This window comes from Pollicipes pollicipes, unplaced genomic scaffold (assembly GCF_011947565.3).
Source record: "Pollicipes pollicipes isolate AB1234 unplaced genomic scaffold, Ppol_2.1 Scaffold_678;HRSCAF=775_pilon_pilon_pilon, whole genome shotgun sequence".
NCBI classification, from domain to species: domain Eukaryota; kingdom Metazoa; phylum Arthropoda; class Thecostraca; order Pollicipedomorpha; family Pollicipedidae; genus Pollicipes; species Pollicipes pollicipes.
Genome location: NW_023596939.1, coordinates 10,314 through 30,183, shown reverse-complemented (window position 1 = coordinate 30,183; position 19,870 = coordinate 10,314). Strand labels below are relative to the sequence as shown.

Genomic DNA, 19,870 nt, shown 5'->3' with positions numbered 1-19,870 from the left:
GCCAGCTGACGTCGAGACTACGATCTAAGACCAGGACGTACTAAGCCGGTCGGCTGCGGCGCATCGTTTCTCAGCCAGGGGTCGTGACACTCTGTGCTACGGGCCAGACGCAAGCGAAAACTGGGCTCTGAGACACACGGACACGCGGATCTTGCGCCGCTCAAGACGCCAAATTTCATTCAACTTCGGACGGAAATCCGGCGCCGGCGGGCCGTAGCGGGCCGACGCCTATCGCGTGACCTGGTGCAGGTGCAGGGCCGGCCGCTCAGTGCGGTTGGCGGGGCGGCCGGGCCGCGCGCGACGCTCGGTCGTGTCAGACCAGGCCGCCGGGCTGCCAGATAAGGCCGGCGCCCATTGTCCGCAGCGCGGGCGGCGTCAAGATGTTGTCACCGCCGGCGCCGCAGCGGAAGGGTCGGCCCAGGTCGCCGCTCCCGCCCGTTAGACGTCCGGCGCTTTCCTGGCGAGCGGAAATATTCGCGGCGCAGGTGGCCATGCGCTGCGCCGCACGTATGCACGTGGCGACCCTCGAAGGGAGTGAACTTGCGTGGGCGGCCGTGAGCCAAGACACAGGGAAGGCCGCCGTTTTTCATGACGACTGGCGTCACGGAAAGAGCTGGCTTCAAAGCTGGTTTGGGCCTTTGCCGCTCTGTGTGACGTCACCACGCGCCTGCGAGAGACCGCGTGACACACGCCGCCCGCCTCGCAGTCTTCCAACGGCGGCGATATAGGAAGGGGGGGGGGGGCGGGGTCCCCGGCACACCCACACCCGGCACACTGACGCCAGGACTGTCTCGAGCAATCGTTCCGATCTAGTGCAGAGACGTCATGTTCCAGGCTGTTCACACGGCTGCAGGTCGCACGGCGGCTGCAGGGTTTCCTTCGTTGAGATGCTATCGCTGCCGCCGTTTTTTGGCTTTCCGGCGCGGCTGAGATAGACAAGGTTACAGCGGAGCCCAAACACGAGACTCGGTTAGATTGCGCCGCTTTGCTGGCGACTGCAAACGGCCCAGACGACGTTTGCGGTGCTTTTGCGGCTGTTAAGTTCTGATTCCAGGCAAAAGTCGAAGGTGGAGAGATGTTTGGCATCCAGGACAGAGACCTTGGAAATGTGACAATGGTTCTCTGTTCCTATGCAATCTCAGTACCCCAGGAAGCCTAGAAAAGCGGCATCCGAATGACTTAGGCTTCAGCCTTGAAGTCTGGATGACTGGGACTCCACCAGCCAATGCGCGACGTAAGCCCAAATCGAAGAGAATCTCGCGGCAGCACCGATCGACAAAGCATCGACCGCGTGGGTCCCACTAAGCCTGTGACGCTGCCACGGCCATTAACACGTGACTTCTGCAGCGTCCGTGTGATAGGGTCGGCTCTGTGAATCGACCGCCCCCGGCGGTGGCCGTGACCCCAGGGGCGGTGCGTCGCCCCCCCTTCTCCTCGCACCGTGTGACATACCGGATACGGGCGTCTCCTGCTGGCGGCAGCCGCCCGCCGGCCCGCCGCACCCTCTCTATTTATGGCGCTTCAATCCACCCCTCTGACGCCAGGGCCGGACCGGCTCCACCCTCGTGCGCAGCTGGGGCTCGTCTGGCAAAGCAGCCTTTCTTCGGAGGTATTTCCAGCCTTCAATCCGTCCGCCACAGCCGGTCAGCTTCATTAGGGAGGTGCGTGGGACAGGAGCCGCCAGGGGACGGCAGCGGAACCCGTCCCTTAAACGCTTCATGAACATTATCTCCAGTGTGCTCAACGTGATCTTTACTCCGAGGAATACATGACAAAATGCTAAGCATGATAATGCACATGGTGCGATTCAGATAAATGTTTGGGTAGTAATACATCTTAATATAGGTAACTGGCTGGTGATGTATGATTATGCAGTGTCCAGGAATGCAAGACGTCGGTCATTCGTTGCACTCGATGTCCCCCAGGCCGTGACGGTCGTCTGGCCGGCTCCCGAGCGGATACCGGGCCCATTCGCCGGTCGCGTGGCAGCCACGAGTTGAGGATGATTTGATTGTGGTCGATTGGATGTAACGGCCGTGACGACTTCCTTTTCAGATAAAGTCACAAGCGAAAAACCGCAAGACGCAGTTTTCGAAAGTAGAAAGCGGCAGCGCCCTCTGTTCCTGCTGGCCTTTCCCATTTCAAGGTGCTTTATGGGGAGCCGCTACACAGCTGGAACCAGCGCCATGGACCAGCACGCCGGGAAGCGCGCTGACGTGTGACTGCCACAAAAACAACACTACATACCAAACGGTAAGCAGCCCAGCATTCGCAAATGGCTTCGATCGTTGTATGTGGCCCTGGGACTTACATCATATATTCGACCACGTGCGTGGGCCGTGGCCCGGACGGAGCCAGTCTGAAGTGCAGTACATGGCAGCTTAACATGAGCGCAGGCGCACGAGTCGTGCCTCCGGCCGTCGCCGGCGCTCCACTGGAGCGTGTCCGTCGCCGGCCCAGACCGGGCCGGCGCCGCCTGCTCCGCGGCCGCCGTCTGTCGCCCGTCCGGCACGGCATGGCACGGCACGGCACGGCACGTCAACGCACTCGCGGGCCAGCTTTTTGTGTCGCGCCTGTCGCGAGCGCGCCGCACCGGCTCCAAACTGGGCCAGCTCGCCCGCGGCGCGGCCGCCGCCGGCGCGCCATTACCGGCGCGGCCGCGCCAGTTTCGCCGCGGCCGCGCCGATCGCCGCCCGTGAACGGGCCGGCCCAGTTCTCAGGGTAACGCCGCCGCCCGGCGGTCGGCCTCACTCTGGCAGCCAGACGCCCGCAGAGAGTTGGGCTGCCGATAATGGCGTGTCCATGAGACGAGAAACTGGGCGACGCTCGTGATTAATGAACGAGTTGGAAGAAGGAACGCGTAGCGCAAAACCGGCGCGGTGAGACAGAACCGACCCGCGGATATCGCTGAGCTGTTGCTGGATCATGACAGCCTCGGAGGAGACCAATGCTCACATGGCACAGCATAGTGTGTCCCATTACACTGAGCCCGCAAGTTCAGACCAGGATCAATCCTTCCCTCCACGCATCCGAGTTGGATCGTGTGGCGCTGACGGCTGCAGGGGGCGCCCCGCCGCACGTCCGGTCCGGCGTGCCGCGTCCTCCGCCGGCACGTCCGGACGCGAAGGACCGTGACTCAGCAGGGTCGACCTTGCGGGGACGCCCCACGGCCGAGCGCGCCACGTACGCCGCGCCGCCGCGTGCGGTGCGCCGGCGCCGCCGCGCGACACTCACACTGCCGGATTGTGCGTTCCGGCCCGGCACTACGCACCGGGGCAACCCGCGACCGGAAGCCGGCAACTTCCGGCTGGGCGGTGGTGCGGCGGGGCGGCGGCCACGGCGTGCACAGCCAGCACGCCGCGGCCGCTCACCGTTACCCCGCCCGCGCCGCCGCCGTCGCCGCCGCACAGCCTCGCGTGTCCGCCCTCACGGCGGCGCGCGGCCACGGCGTCGGTTCCGCTCCCACGGGCACGGGCGACGCCGCCGTGCAACGCCGTGACGTCAGGGGCCGGCCGTGTGACGTCACTCAGAGGACGCCGGTCGGGGTCGCCAGGGGTCAGGAATGTACGGCGGAGGTCGGCCTGCTCAGCAACAAGGTCGCGTCGTAACCTGACCAGCTGGAGAGCGGAGCGGACCGGGCTGGCTGGGCGATGTACCCTCATCGTGGACAGGTGCAAATGTTTATGGAAATCAGCACCTTCGAAAGCAGCAAGACCATTTAGGTCAACATGAATTTGCCACAGACGCTGCGACACGTTATCTGCAGTAGCAATTAAACGCCGGGGTGTGCACAGGATTTCTTAATGACACCGGGAGACGTCTCAACTTTTTCACTCGAAAACATATGGCGCGCAGCGGTGTCCGAAATTTCTTTCATGGAACATAACATCATCGCCTGTTCGTGCCACTTATGAGTGCAAATCTTTTCTGTTTGCTGTCGACATTTAATCACATGAATATCAATGCTCGTGAAAACTTGATAAGGGGACGAGAATGTTCTCGCTTTGCTTTCCCCGCCCCCCTAATTCAATAAGCCAATCGACGCACACCGCCAACCGGCCCACGCCTTAAGATATTGGTCACTTGTAAACGAGGGTATGCATGGAGAAGTACGTGATTTTCAAGCACGACCATAAAATTTATCAGCTGACATGTGGGATGGCCTTTGAACATCGTGTGTGATTACTGACGGAAAATCCACAACGGTTTTACCTGTGGGACGTGGGCATCGCGAAACGATGACTGGGAGGAAGGAATCCTTCAACGAAAACCACACCGCAAACCACGCAACGACATTACAGACTACAACCCAAGCACGGTTGTGAGCCAGCGTAAGAAACCATCGTCAATTGCGCTTGCGGTGAAACCCCCTCCATTCGGCTCTGCTTAACCAGTGACCGAACTCAGAAAACACTGCCTGTTGCCTCCCTTGAGCGGCGCCGTACTACACGCCCGGCTGCAGCCGGCCATTACGACAGTCCCGTCACGGACGTTCGCGTCGGGGCGCTGCCCGCTGGGTAATGGCTGAACGGACTGCAACAAACAGCACGCGGTGCAACACCACCGCCGGCAGCAGTCAGGCCGCGCACACCGCCGCGCCGTCCGCGCCGCGGCGGCGGGTATCTGCTACACCGCCCTGCGGGCATCTGATCTGCTACACCGCCCGGCGGGCATCTGATATGCTTCATCGCCCGCCGCCGGTCGATCGGCGTATAGCTGCTACACCGCCCTGCGGGCATCTGAGTTGCTACACCACCCGCCGCTGGTCGATCGGCGTATAGCTGCTACACCGCCCGCCGCTGGTCGGCCGACGGGTATCTGCTACACCGCCCGTCGGTCGGCCGACGGGCATCTGCACCGCCCGCCGCCGGTCGACTGGCCGGCTGGGCTGCAGGCGTGAGCTGGTAGGCGTTCGGGGTAAACGGCTGCTGTATTGTCTGGTCATACAATGCTGTAGCGTAGCCGCAGACCATCCGAAACCCGAGAGGTGTTCATAGAAGCGCCCCTCAGGGCGTGAATCAGGGTAACGTTTTGCTAACGGCCACGCTCATGTCGTACTCGCCTCCAACGAGTCCTCTCAAGACGTGCCAGCTCACTCATCCCACCAGTGCGATCTGCTGGGACCAATCAGTTCATTGTCTACCGTCGGGACTCCACCCCCCCCCCTTACCGTGTGCTTCCGAGAGAATTTCTCAGAGCAGCTACGGCTTGGCCTCCCAGCTTGGAAACCTCCTCCAGCAGAGGCCTGCTTCCGCCCTCCGAAGAGTACCACAGCACACGGCGCGTCCGTGCGGGACACACGCAGTCCAGCCCCCTCCCCAGCCGGACTGGGCTGAGCCCACTTACCATGTAGCGCTCCATGCATGCTGGCTCTCAGCACCTCTGGTCCGGAGCCGGAAGTCTCTGCGGCCGGGAGGCGCCGGCAGCGGTCGCTCGCTCGCGCGTGTCTCAGCTGGCAGCGCCGCGGCGCGCACCCCTGTCTCGGCCGGCTCGCGCGGCTGACTGGGCCGCCCGGCTTCCGGCGCCGGCTCCGGCCCGGCCCGCCCGGCCGCCGGAAGCTGCGGGGGAGGGCGGCGGAGGCGCCGGCAGCCGCTCCCCGCCCGGCCTTTTTGCGACCGCGCCGTCCCTCAATTCAATGCTGGTGTGACCGCGCTGGGCAAAACTGAGCAGGTGCCATAGGGGAGGACTCGACGCCGTTTGGCGGTCAGCGCCGCAGGGCCAGCCGTACGGCGCCGCTATCGAGGCACCACTCGCCAACAGAGGTCATCTGCCCGCTCCTCTCGCCTCGGGGATTGCTCGTGTATTCCGCGGGACGTTTATCATTATTCCATTTGGCGGGCGCAATCAAATGGTGATCGCAGATTTCTAACATAACGTTTGTATTTCCTATAATGTTCGATCCCTTGCTCAGCACGTGTTTTTTTTTTTTTGGTCTCGTATGTGCGAGTCGGCTGCAGTTTTGCCTGAACATCTAGCTGGGCACACGCTTAGGAACAAAATTCCGTACAATGATTTGAAGCGGCTCATAACGCTGAACGACGAGAGATGACGACGGGCAATCTGTTAACGATCATTGGGCAATTGATGCAAGTGTATCATGCCTCCAGGCTAGCTCCAACTTTGGTGCTGGGCTTTGAGTAACAAATATTCTTAAAGTAGATATTTTTATCATATTTTCACTGAATGTAACATTGTCGTTGTAACGGCCTTGCTAGCCAAATCTGCATGTGTTATCGCCAGTTTGGCCTTAGCGGCATTGCACACTTACGCAACGTAGAGTCCGGTTAACTACGTACCGTCGGTTTCGCAAACACGTGATATTATTGGCCATGCTGTTAAGAGCGGCAAAGAACCGAGATACGTGTTTCCTGACTCGTAGAAGGAAGGCTGCCAGCAGTCGGCTCCGGGAAAACACAACCGTCCTGAATTATGGCACTTGCATTGTCTGTTACGAATCACTTGTCTAAATGCCTAGACGGATGATAATCAGCGGTCACGAAAAATTATGAAATAGAGAAATCATGAATGCGTGGACTAGATAGTAACAAAGCCCCTGGTTTTCGTAATGCGCAACAAGGCGTGCAAATTAGATCGCACAACACAACGATTTATTCATCATTTATGATCAATGCACAATCAGCATGATTTCACAAGGCACACCTTTGTAAGGAGAATGAATGGCTGGGAATATAACGCGCTCCAAATGCCACGTCTTTTCCGGTACTGAGCTGCCTTCAATTTCATCCATTGAGGGAGGTCTCATGACCAGAAACTAAGAAACTCAAAGCAATAAAAAAGTGGCAGGCTATTTTTGTTCTGCTTCCACTTCCAAAGCCATCACACTGAGTTAATGTACTGTATGCATAGTTTCGGGGATAAGGACAGTTGACATTTGTGGTACCCTTTCCTCCTTCGTCCCACCTCCGCCATGTGCCCGGCATAACTCTACATTCCCCTCTGCCTTATCCCTCAAAACCTCCGCACCTGGTTCCGCTGTCACCGCGCTCGCCGCCGCAACATCGTGATTTGTCATCAGAAAATCACTGAAGAGGCGCGCCCAATTACAGCCGGCCGATAATTGCAGCTCTTCCCTTCCGGCGGTGGGAGGAAGACGGCGGCATTTAACTCGGCCTTCGCCTCGTCCGCCGGGACAGGTGGCGGCGGCGGCGGCCGGTCGGGCCGGCGAGCCGACGCGCACCTGGCCGCGGCTGCTGGCTGCTGATTGGTTGAGCGGCCGTCCCGGATGGCCTATCACGGGTGGTGAGCCGAGACGGGTCGGCGGCGGCGCGGGTCGCTCTTCCGCCGGCGTGAGAGACGTGTTCGGTCACGGCAGACCGCCCTGACTGTTCTGCCGCGACTGCCCTGGCACTGGGACCGGTAGACTGGTCTCGGGCGGAGGTGGAAACACTGATCGGGCCCGGGGTCCGAAGACTGCTCTGAGATTGGGGACAGAAACTGGTGTGAGACTGATGGCGACAGACTGGTCTCGAACCGAGACCGAGAGACTGGTCTGAGACTGAGACCGACCAGACTGGTCTGAGACTGGGACTGAGAGACTGGTCAGGGACTGAGATCGAGAGACTGGTCTGGAGCTGAGGTCGAGAGACTGACCTGGGACTGGAGTCGACTGACAGGCATGAACCTGAGTCAAGAGACTGCACTGGGACTAAGACCGTCAGACTGATCTGGGACTGAGGCTGATAAACTGCTTTGGGACTGTGGCCGCAAACTTCTCGGGACTGGAACGAACGACTGATCGGGGATTGGAGCAGACAAATTGCTTTAGGATTGGGACCGACAAACTGCTCCGGGTCTGAGGATCAGATTTCTATGAAATTGCGACGCTGGGGCCGAATAACTCCAGGTCTGCAGTTGAAGGGCATTGCCGAAAGTGAAGAACTGGTTTAACAATGTTGTGTAAAATCGAAAACCGTTGTGAAATTAATACACAGCTTTGGACTTGGGAGACGGCCTTGGAATTCTTACAGTCTCTGCCCATGTCAAAGAAGGATGTGACCGAGAGCCGTCCTGTGCCCTGGAGACTATTCTGCAAACAGAATGAGACGTTGCTCGCGCCTGGTGAAGGATAACATGCCCTCGGTCGGCCAAAGAAGACTAAAATGGTGAAACTGACCGGATACTGGGCCGGAAGACTAAACTGCGGGTAAAGTCTGAGTGCTCCGTGACTCAGAGGTCGATCTGCCCTGTGCTCTGCAGACTGGAGCACCCACCCAACCCGGCAGACTGAGTCAAGTCACCCACTGATCCCCGGTAGACCGGACAGACCACCCACTCATCCCCGGCAGACTAAGTCAGACCACCCACTGATTCGCGGCAGACCGGAACGGACCACTCACTCATCCCGGCAGACTGAGTCAGACCACCCACTGATCCCCGACAGACTGAGGCAGACCACCCACTGATCCCCGACAGACTGAGGCAGACCACCCACTCATCCCGGCAAAGTGAGCCAGACCACCCACTCATCCCGGCAGACTGAGTCAGACCACCCACTGATTCCCGGCAGACCGGGACAGACCACCCACTCATCCCCGGCAGACCGGGACAGACCACCCTCTCATCCCGGCAGACTGACTCAGACCACTCACTCATCCCCGACAGACTGAGGCAGACCACCCACTTGGTCACGGCAGAAGGAGGCGGACAGCGGCGACGGGGGAAGCGGACGGCGTCTAGCGGCTCCGTCGGACCGCGGCGGGCCTGGCTGGGCCGCCACCATCCGTGGCCACCGTGACCGAGTGCCGTGAGCTGAGTGTGCGGACTGTGCAGTCGGTCGGCCGGGCTGCCAGTCCCCGCTCGCCAGGCTTCTGAATGGGGTCTGAGAAGAAACGCTGTCTGCACCTCTACTGGTACTTAAAAGCCAGCACACAAGATAAACAGAAGCTTCATTTTAGTCCCTTAGTGAAACAATACCAGGAGGGAAGTTTCGATGATGTTTATAGTGGGAGATTAGTGGCAGTCAGCGTACATCGTGCGTACTAAGGAGCCTCGCATGTTCCGTCAGCGTCTTTAAAAGCCCCGTCGTGACGGCCCGCGGAAAAGGGGATCAGTCAGAAGAACGGCTGTATCGCGGCCAGCTCGCCCCGCCCCACATCCCACCTGACAGCCACGAGAGGTCGCAGAGGGTCGCAGTGGGCACCACGCCCTGCCGCACGGGGGTCCTGCTGGCGTTTGTGTAGGCGAGGCAGCAGCAGCGGCTTGAAGTCTCGCCTAACCAGTGATGTGACGTGTCGAACCTTGCGAAGTAGTGAAGGTCTCGAGGATCCAGAGCACCGAACGAAGCAGGCGATGGGGCGAATGATGGGAAATATCTGAATTTCCTCAGGGACGTTTTCACGCATTTATGATACACGCCAATAGGGCTGATTTAGGATCCTAGCTGATTTAAGATCCAAAGGAGTGTTCCACATTTGTGTTGGGTTTTGAACTGAGGTATCCATTTTGAGGATCATTCAGCGTGGTTCACAGCCATGACATTTTAGACTTCAAACCGCGCTGTTTCTGAGCTTGACGTCCGCGAACTTGCGCAGGCTATTTTGTGCAGCCAATTTCAGTGTCACCCAAACATGTATGATACCATAGAAGCGTCACGCGAATACCGCCACCTCATTGGCCATGTAGTGCTCAAGGTCAAGAAATTGTGACCATCGAATTAGTCGTGTCTGGCGTACATTAGCACAATTTGTGGCATCAGTGGCGTAAGTTGGCCATTGTGTGTGATTGGGACCTTACGACGCACTCAGCTGCTGAGGCTATATGGCGTCGCCCGCCTCTCATCCTGGCAGGAAGGGTGGGCACCGCGGGGAATCGAACCCCGTACCTCTGGTTTCTCAGACGCGCAGTAGCCAACGCAGACGCGCTAACCACTACACTACCGGCACCCCTTAAGTAAGCCGGCCATTAACTAATTTAATGCACTGAGTGCAAGTTTTGAACACAAACCACGTTTTATGCTAAATGATACAGAAATTTGTTGGTACGAGTTGCGGCGGAAATAAAGACTGGAAATCGGATAACTTAAGAACAGCGCCATAACCGAGTATGCGAGCAGGAGTAAACCATATAAAATCACGCACAAATGCACAAGAACGCCACAAGAAAGGACCGAATCACGAGCACATGACGAAATTTGGGTTCAGCAAACACGTACCTGAAAACATCCCCACCTTCCAAAAATTTAGAGCACGACAAATGAGTCAGCCCGTCCGCTACAGTGACAATACCGACACGGCCAGGCTGGAAGCGTCTCTGACGTCATAACGACGTTCCATTACCCAATCAAGCGAAGACGTATTAAGAATCATATTTACTAAATGGTAAGCTGCGTTGCCTGTGGTCTTCTTTTACGCTTCGAATAAACAACTTATTGCAAGTGATGTTATTTTATTGTATCAATTGCTTGTCGCGATATCTTCAAATGTGGAGCATACTCTTAGAGTGAGTTAACAGCAAAATGTTATCTTATGTAGGCGCTCACCGAGCAGTTGGTTTACGTGCAAACATCCTACCAGCGACCATGGCAGTGTGTCGTTCTGTTTGCCAAGCCGGATATAGTACCAGACTCATGCTCCTTCCGTGTTTTGTTTGCGAGGCAACGCGCTGATTGCCGCAGAGCTCCTGACCGAGCTTAGCAGAACCTAACGTCGACGGCTGACAGGCGTGTGGCCGAGCTCAGCAGGACCTAACGTCGACGGCTGACAGGCGTGTGGCCGAGCTCAGCGGGGCCTAACGTCGACGGCTGACAGGCGTGTGGCCGAGCTCAGCAGGGCCTAACGTCGACGGCTGACGGACGTGTGGTCGAGCTCAGCAGGGCTTAACGTCCACGGCTGACGGACGTGTGGTCGAGCTCAGCAGGGCCTAACGTCGACGGCTGGCGGATGTCTGGCTGAGCTGCTCGTCAGGTTCCAAGACGCACTCGCATTAATTTGGCTTTAAAACGATGGTCGAATAATCAGCTGAGCTGGTACTATTACTGGGGTCGTTTGGAAATGGGGCGCACGCAACAGCCTAAGCTTGGTGACGACCATCATCACAAAACCAACGTTACAGGGGAACAGGAACGTGTGCAGGATGTCTGCGCAGGCGCAACACAATTTCTGAAGGAAACGTCACACACCCTATCCACCACGAGAAGGCATGGAAAGGGGCTAAAATTTCCTGAAAGCATACAAAATAGAGTCAAAGATTCTGCAAGGGGATGCACTACGTTCTCCCATTCCCTTGAACACACCCATGTAGAGCAATGGAGCAGCATTAAACACGCTCATCACCCTTGAACGATACGTATGCCGTATCGTCAAATCGTTGGCTAAGTAAAAACATCTAGACTTCACTAACCGTTTAATCCATGACATAATTCCAGATTACATCGGTACAGTGCGGCTTTCAGTTTTTGTCTTGACTGATGCCTGGTGGTGCGTCCAAAAACATGTCAGCAGCAGACAGTGAAATCGGAATGGATGAAAGCTTTCGTTGGGGGGCTGGCTATTGGCTAATGCAATTTTAGGCCCAATGCAGTGATTGGGCATGCGCCGTCACCAGATCTTGACATCGTTGGGAATGTCGTGCACGCCGGTGAACAAACCGAAACACCTGTACAGAGTTGTGTCTTTTTCTTTGCGAACGCAGCCAGTGGGGCACCGTACCAGCGTCGGCGGTGGTAATGGCGTCCTTCCGTCGCGAAAAGCTGCCGGCGCCGGCCGCGCACCGAAAGTCTCTCACGGTGTGGCCGGAGAAACCGGACCAGCGTCAGCCAACCGCAAGATGTGGGCAACTGAGCCTTTCCGTGTCGAGACGCAGGAGCCCAGCGCAGGGACGCGCCGTGGCGCAACCAAAGCTCCAGTGACCGCCAGCCAGTCAGCCAGCCAAGCGGCTCGAGGCGCTGCTGGAAAATGCGGCTCGCCTCCGCGACGAGACACTTTTAGTGGCTGTTTAAAGGAAGCATCCCACTTTTTGTGCATTTCTTTTATTGTCACGTCAGACACGTACGATTTAATAAGAAAAGCTAGTTTTCTCAAAATAGTCCTGAACAACACATAAATTTTATTTGAAGTAGCTGACCCTGCGGGAGAATCTCATTCGACTCCCTGCTTCCCATTATGAAAGCAGTTCATTCCATTTGCCTTGCTTTTTCCAACGAGTGTTCCCTGTAATGTTTGGAACACACTAATGCGCCAAAGTGTTGTGTGATAAATGCTACGAAATCTCAAAACACTGCTTAGACAAAGGTATATGCGATCATGAAACTACAATCTCGCGAATTCGAAGAGACGTTGTCCTCTGGCTTTGATGTCTTCCCTGTGGTGCTCACCACAGTGACTCTTTTCCAGGCGCACTTTGACTTCGGAACCATGAGTATCACATGATCCATGTGACGCACTGGTTCCAGCTTTAACCAAACAACTTCTCGGTAACCGGTCCTCGCCCGCTGAACAAATCACAAACGCTTTTTATTCGGACAAGCAGAGGTACGCACGGTCGTTGTCATGACAACGGTGGTTGCGAATGTGGGGAAGAAGCCTAGTGCTGCAACAAAGCGTTGACAGCGTAATTTGGACTCGAAAACGATTAAAATTGACATTCTTAATATGTCTTGCCGGTGCTGCAGTGGCGCCACCTAATGCTATTGTTAGAGGAAGCTACTCTTGAAGTTTCATTGGAGCATGTTTTTGAAATATGCCCCAAAGTTAGGTCATTCCCTTCAATATTATCAAAAAGGACGTCACGGGCTGTCTCTATTCAGTTATGTCGACATATCATGCCTTGATACTGTCGGCTGTATCAGAAGATAACTTATAAATTCGTCACCTCTGCAAGCCAATGTCTAAAACAACAGCTTGGGTGCCTACAAACGGGCCGGCATCATCTATGTGTTGTCACCTTCGATGTGTACGATGTGGTCGGGCCCACGCGGGATGTCCTGTCTGGTTGTCTCAACTCATGCAGTGTAGTCCGACCGTCTGGCACGCGCCAACCACAGTCATGCCTCAGGTCAAAGCCGGCTACCATGCTACCGCCCGCCAATGCCGCGCACGGTTCACCTGTTTGGGCAATTGACTAATAATGCCCACCTCCGATTCATCAGCTGTACGTGACAGCTGCGCGTGACACAGCCATCAGGTATCCGGCACTGCCGGCCTGCCAGCCGCACCGTGGCGGATTTACCGGCAATGCCATCTGCTTGGGGCTGCCAATGTCGACCTTGGCGGGGGCGATGTACGCCCACGTGGTGAGTTTGCTGAATTTGTGTTCATATATTAACGGACTTATGCTATATGGATGACAAAATGCGAGGCACGGCGCGAGCCACCCATGTGAATACATGTCACGAGCCCTACGTAAGGCACACTAATGCGCAGCCAACTAACTGCAGTGGAAGGTGCCGGCGATTTAAGTCGAGCGACGATTTGCAAATAGAAACCGTTTTTAACACACGATCGCGCTCAGCCGAGCGCCTGACCAGTGTGTACATGCTGATATCTATAGATAATTTACCCGAAAAATGACCTGGTTGAACTGAACACTAGAAACGAAGGCTGAGTAATGTAGCTGTGGTCAAACGCTGCCTTACCAACACGGCTAGGCTGGTTGCTGACTTTAAGTTTTCAGCGGTCTTAAATGTTACCGTCCTCTCGGAAATGGTTGGTAACAACGTCTCGTGTTTCCCGAATCCGTGGTACGTGCCATGATTAACCACTATGCGCACAGTCACTCTCGAATTGCTAGAACCACTATAATGTTGAGTGCCGATGATGTTTGTGACAGTGAGCACCAGTTTTGGCGACCTTGTAGGCAGAAGAACATGACTTTTGGTCATTATTGCATATTATCATCGTAGGCATCATTGCAAGCATACAGAGCTGTTAGCAAACTAAAGAGATTCATTTAGACCAGTACCAAAATTTCTGAATATTCAATTGGGTGCTAAGAGCATGGGAGCAGTTGTAATGTCTCCAGTATTTCAGAAATTGGCTCGTTCGATATCGGTACCAATAGAGACAAGACAATACCTTGCAGATTGGCGCGGCTGTTCAGCAGAAACTCAGCCGGCTGTTAAGAAGGGCCCCCGCCGCTCTTTCACAAATGCGCGACGTGCATAGAAGGCGCCAGCGCTGTGTACACGATTATGCCGCGGAAATCAGGAAGTACACCACGCATGCGACGTACACTAAAAACACAGTTACACTGCTTAATCTCCCATTCGTCGCCCATCGTGCATTTTTCTTTATTTCAAAGCAGTAAGGCGCCCATGAATCGTTGGCGTGAGACGCACGATCTCCGCCGCCCACTGCAAAGCATGGCTCACCGCGCGTGACGCTCGGGGAGCTGAACCGAACGGCCTACCGTTAGCGGAGACCAGAGCACCCCACAATCACGCCCGGCTTGGAAACGCCAGCCCGCTCCGAGCTCTCGTGCTCAGAGCACCCCACAGTCACGCCCGGCTTAGAAACGCCAGCCCGTGCCGAGCTCTCGTGCTCAGAGCACTCCACAGTCACGCCCGGCTTAGAAACGCCAGCCCGTGCCGAGCTCTGGTGCCCAGAGCACTCCACAATCACGCCCGGCTTAGAAACGCCAGCCCGTGCCGAGCTCTGGTGCCCAGAGCACCCCACAGTCACGCCCGGCTTGGAAACGCCAGCCCGTGCCGAGCTCTGGTGCCCAGAGCACTCCACAATCACGCCCGGCTTAGAAACGCCAGCCCGTGCCGAGCTCTCGTGCCCAGCCGGCCCTATTAATGCGCCGATTGGACACGGTACACACCGCGCCCAGGCGGCTGCTGGCTACACATCCGGCGTCCCCCCCCCCTCTCTTCGGCGGGGGGGAGGGGGGAACGCTCGGGCGGCGCGGGGTCGCACTTCCGGCGGGCGCAGGTGCACCGCCGGCGCGCGCCCGGCGCGGCCCGCCAGCCGGCCGTCTCAGTAGGCTGAACTAATCGCACGAGGCGCCAGGCGCGCGTGCCACGCGGGCAGCTCGGGCAGCGGGTCCCGAGCTGGGCGGGCCCAAGTGTCGGCGCCGGGCGGGGGCCGGGCTGGAGAAGGCTCGGGCAGCGCTAGGCCAGGCCAGACTGACGAGACTCTGGGCAGAGGCAGGATAGGGTCAGTTTGTGGTAGGGCTGGACAGCGGTGGACGGGGCCAGCTATCCTGAGCATGGACACGGCGAGGTCAGCAGAGGATGGAAAGGTCTCGAGACTGGAAGACGTGCCGGAGACACTGACGTCAAAAAAGCGACGAGAGGGCTTTACACTGATAACGTGCTAAGTTAGTAGTCGTGTGAGGGACTGGAAAGGACAGAAGCAGGATCCGGACGTGGGCGTACAGGACCAAGCCTGGAACAAAAAGGTTCCTCAAAAGGCAGGCCGGAGCAGGAAGGACGTGGCAGAACAGTGCTAATGATACCCGGAGATGAAATCCGTTCGTCTAGAGTGTACGACCGACAGCACTGCTGTCGCGTACATGGCCAACACTCCGCCCTGCCCGTCGAGGTTCGCGTGCGGCCGCGGAGAGATTGTGAGCTGATATCAAGCAGTATGGAAGTCTTCTCATTAACGTTGAAAATTAAACATTCCAGGAAAAGTACGTGTTCACACCACCCTGGTCGATCAAACCCTGTGATTCGGCGTGCAAGTCAGCGTGCCGTTTGCTATTGCTAACCTCCAACACTGGTAGGCAGGGTGACAGCTGGCCAGAGCTTTAGTCGCGACAATTTTTAATCTCACGTGTCGGTTTGGCTGCAACATCCCCGTAAAAGCAATGCACGCATTCGGCATGAATGTCAGCCAAAGCTCTCGGCGTGGATGATATATGACCGATGTTAGCATCGGCCGACGTTTAACAGTAAATGCCAACATCCCTTATTACCAGAGTGCGGACCCGCTAGGCTAATCCATACCAAGCGGTGCAAACGAGACGCCACGCCCCGGCGTCGGTTCGTGCGTACACAGCGTCGGTTCTCGGGAGAGGCATTACCGAGGGCCGGACTGTGGCTTGGACCACGTCGCACTCGATAAATCAATACGTACGCGCGTGCGGCGGGCGGCGGCGGGGCGGGGCGAGCCTGTCGTCGTATCCCATAAGAAATGTATGACTGTTTGTGCCGAGGGCCACAGAGCCGCCGATTGGCAGCCTGAAATGTAGCCGTTTCACGGACACGTGGCGGGGCTGAGGGCACCCGATCGACGTGGGTGGCTTTGCGAGGGCAGAAAGATCGTGGGGCTCTTTGGAACAGTCTATAGTGGTATTCTCCAAGCTGAGATGTCCACGCATCATTCTAGATGCAGCATGGTGATTGCGAAGGCATTAACCCATGTTTTTAAGCACACGTCCTTCATCGTTAGCAATCACCTCGGAATGACGTCTGGTGTCGCTGGGCGAGAGTTGGCCGTGCCCTTCTGCCCGGAGCGGTGGAGAATGTGGCGTGGCGCCGGGGCCCCCGCGCCGCGAGCAGTCCAGTTGCAGGGGTTATCGGAACGGGTGAGAACAGAACACGTGAACCGTGCCAGGGCTACTTTGCGGGATGCACAAGGCCCTGCACCGTAGGAGACAGGCGGGACGTACACACGCATCCAGGAACAGCGAACGGGACTGTGCCCACTAACCAGCAACTGCGGATGGAAAGCCTGGACCCCAGCGTGTCAAGCGTTTTCCACGCGCGTGTGCCTTTTAGCGGTCCCGATTTCCACACAGCGAGAAACGGAGTGAAATGCTCGTGGGAAACTTACGGTCCGTGGTGGGACAAGTCTGCCAAGCCTGGCGCTGCGCACGCGGTCTGACAGTGCGGGCACGGCACTGCACCAAGGGGGCTCCGGGCAGGCCGGGCAGGGCACGACACCAAGGGGCTCTGGGCAGCCCGGGCAGGGCACTACATCAAGAGGGCTGGGGCCAGACCGGCCCCGGCCAATGGGCACTGCAGATAAGCCATGACCGCGCATGGATTCGAACAAGTGGGTCCTCAAAAAAGTGTGTTAGGAACACGGCGAATATTTGAGCAGCCCATTCAAGTTATGCTTGTTTGCGGTTTGCAAGCCAAACATCCAGATCGTATGTTTCAGCCTCCCATGTAACCAAGTCAACTACGGCCGTGACGAGCCTATAGAGAGACACCTGTGCAAGCATCCTCGACACGGCAGGGCTTCTCTCGTGCTGGGTAGCCTACCACCGAGCCACGTACGCTTGGTCGTCTATGACCGTGAGACATTCCAGCTAGGGGTCTGCGAGTATACCGGCATGTCCAAGAAATTTAGGGGGATTGGAAGCAGCCGGAACAACGCCACTTTATCGGTATTGCTAGAGCACAAATTTAACGCCTATTCTTTAAGGCTCGCACCGAGTTCCTGTAACCACGAGTTCCTCAGTTCCCATCGATTTCAATTTCCCGTAGTACCTGCTAGGTTAGTGTGCAAACGTGACTCAATCTATGCGAATGACAACAGCATAATAATCGGGGGTGGGGGGAATGGCGTATTGCCCTGCTCCCATTTTTCGTCAAACTTGACAATAGCGCCTTTAAAATGCAGGGAACGAGCTAATTTTAAAAACGGCGTTCTCACCGTTCCACGTTCCGGGCATACTTCACCCAACGGTCTCGCTTGAAAGTTAAACACTGCCTCCGATTTTCAGTTGAAAGCAAATATGCTCCCCGGACTAGCCAGCCGGCGTGAGTGACAGAAACGATGATTAAAGATCTGTCACTATGCTTCTCACCCGGTACTCTTTTCTCCAGCCCTTACTGGCTGTCAATGCATTTGGAATGCCGCACTGAAACCAAGTTTTTGTATCCATGGTAACGGGGCGTGCCGCCGCTGCGAGCCGTGGCGCTCGGCCGCTCTGGACGGCTGTGGACCCACCTCTCCGGTCAGCCGGTGCTGGGAGTCGGCCAGTCTCCAGTCAAGCGGGCCGACGCCGCTGCTCATGGTGGACGATAGGTCACTCTCCTCCTGCGCCGCCCCGCTGCCCAGCCTGCTCTGCCAGCGGCGCGACCGCTCCAGCTCACGCGTCGACCGCTGGCGAGACCTGGCTCGAGACGCGTCGTAAGTGCCCGGCGCGAAGTGGCGGCTCTGCACGGGCACGTGCTGAGGGCGCAGCTCGAACGCGTGCTCGTAATCGCCGCCGCCGCCGCCGCCGAAGCCCAGGAAGGGGATACGCCGGTCGGCCATGGTGGCGTCTGGGCCGATGTGTGCCGCGCGTGGCGGTCGTCCGGCGCTCGTGCGCTCACTGCGGCGGCGCGGCTGACGACCGAGTGGCGCGCGCCGACGGCCCACCTGCGGCGCATGAGCGCACTGGCGCGGCCTGCCACGTGCCGGCCTCCCCTCCTCTTCCCGGCCCAGCCGACGAGGCGGCGGCAGGGTCAGAGCGTCACCTGCCGCTGCTGGGGGAAGGGGAGGGGAAGGGGGGGGGGAGCCGGCTGAGACGTGTGACGGACGGGCGGCCCGCAGAAAACTGCGCTACGTGACCGCTCGGACCACGGCACGGCACAACCGTGAGGTGAGACGTAGACGGAGTTAGTGGGATGGGCAAATTACAGAGCAATTTATGTAACGTCTAGTTAGTTAACAACATTATCGAACCTTGTGAAATCGGTAAAACTGCCGCAACACCTGACGTGCAAAAAAAACGCGTTGGAGCAAACCATGAGCTGATTTTACCCAGGGCGTTGACTGAGCATGAGCTGACTTTACCCAGGGTGTTGACTGAGCATGAGCTGACTTTGCCCAGGGAGTTGACAAGTGTTGGGAGGACGGTGAAAGGAAGTCTTATTTTTAGAGGCTGCCACAGAGAAAATCTACCCTAGTTGTGTAGGCATAGCGATCACTATATGTACAGGATGAAAGAACTATCCTGATTTCACTTAACCATAGCAAAGAAGTGACAACTCACGCTGCCAAATACTGATGCAAAATATTTATCAAGCCATGGATATTTGCGCCATACATTACTCATACCTTGTCACCTCTCAGGGAACTATCAATAACAGGTGCCCCATTTGACCCAGTTTGTGTGTGAGGCCGTGATTTTACTCGCCACCTGGTACTTCCGCATACCGAGGTACCGGTAATTGTTTACTGTGTCCTTGGAACCATTTGCACCTTTTGAAGATGGGCCCTTAAGCCACTGGAGCTCATGGTGCACCACGCTATCACCATCGGCCAGTACAGTGGGTCTCCCTAAACGGTGCCTGACAGCCTAGCCTTCTAAGCCCCCAAATCAGACAGCTTCGGGATCTTACCTCAATCATTGAAATCCCCCATTCAGGCGGAAAGAAGCCTCGTCATTAAATCACTTTAGAAATGCAGGATTAATTTCAGCCTTCGTGTTCAGCAAGATGGCTAATGTCGCTCACTGCTGTATCCGTGCTTACCAGATTCTGGTTGATGACCGCTTCCCGGGGAAATGATTTTACGTCATTTTTCAGGATATGCCGCAAGGTTCAGTGATCGGCGCTGACATCGCGCACGATCTTTGGGACGTATTTTGCGGGGTCTTCGGTGATACCCTTAACCCATGAGATGCCATCTGCCGTTCTTTTGTATTCCATCCACCCATTTCGTCCATTAGTTGGGTTTAGCACAGACCCGTCTCTCAGGAGCTTCCTCTGCAGGGACTAAATCGCTTTCCCACGAGAAGCGTACCGGACTTTGAAGTGGACTATGGACCTGCTTGTGCCCTACGACGATGGATCTTGTTAGCCAATACATATGCCAAACTGTTACCCTCCGCTCCGCGTTGAGCATTACCACGGCGCCAAGTAAACATGGAACAAGCTAACTGAGACCCAAAAGCATTAGCTATCAAACGACACGAAAAGGCACGTGCTTGTCGACTCCTGAACTCCGCCATACACATATAAAAGCAGTCA

The 19,870-nt window shown here is 56.8% G+C and overlaps 1 protein-coding gene across 1 annotated transcript in view; it reads right to left on the bottom strand.

Moving 5' to 3' along the window:
• Positions 1–18,244, bottom strand: part of LOC119108835 (uncharacterized) — a 36,723-nt gene extending 18,479 nt beyond the window's left edge. The window contains exon 1 of the mRNA XM_037232378.1: positions 17,862–18,244. Coding sequence (XP_037088273.1) covers positions 17,862–18,170 — 309 coding nt within the window. The 5' untranslated portion in view covers positions 18,171–18,244. The remainder of the gene's footprint in view (positions 1–17,861) is intronic.
• Between the last annotated feature and the right edge of the window lie 1,626 nt (positions 18,245–19,870).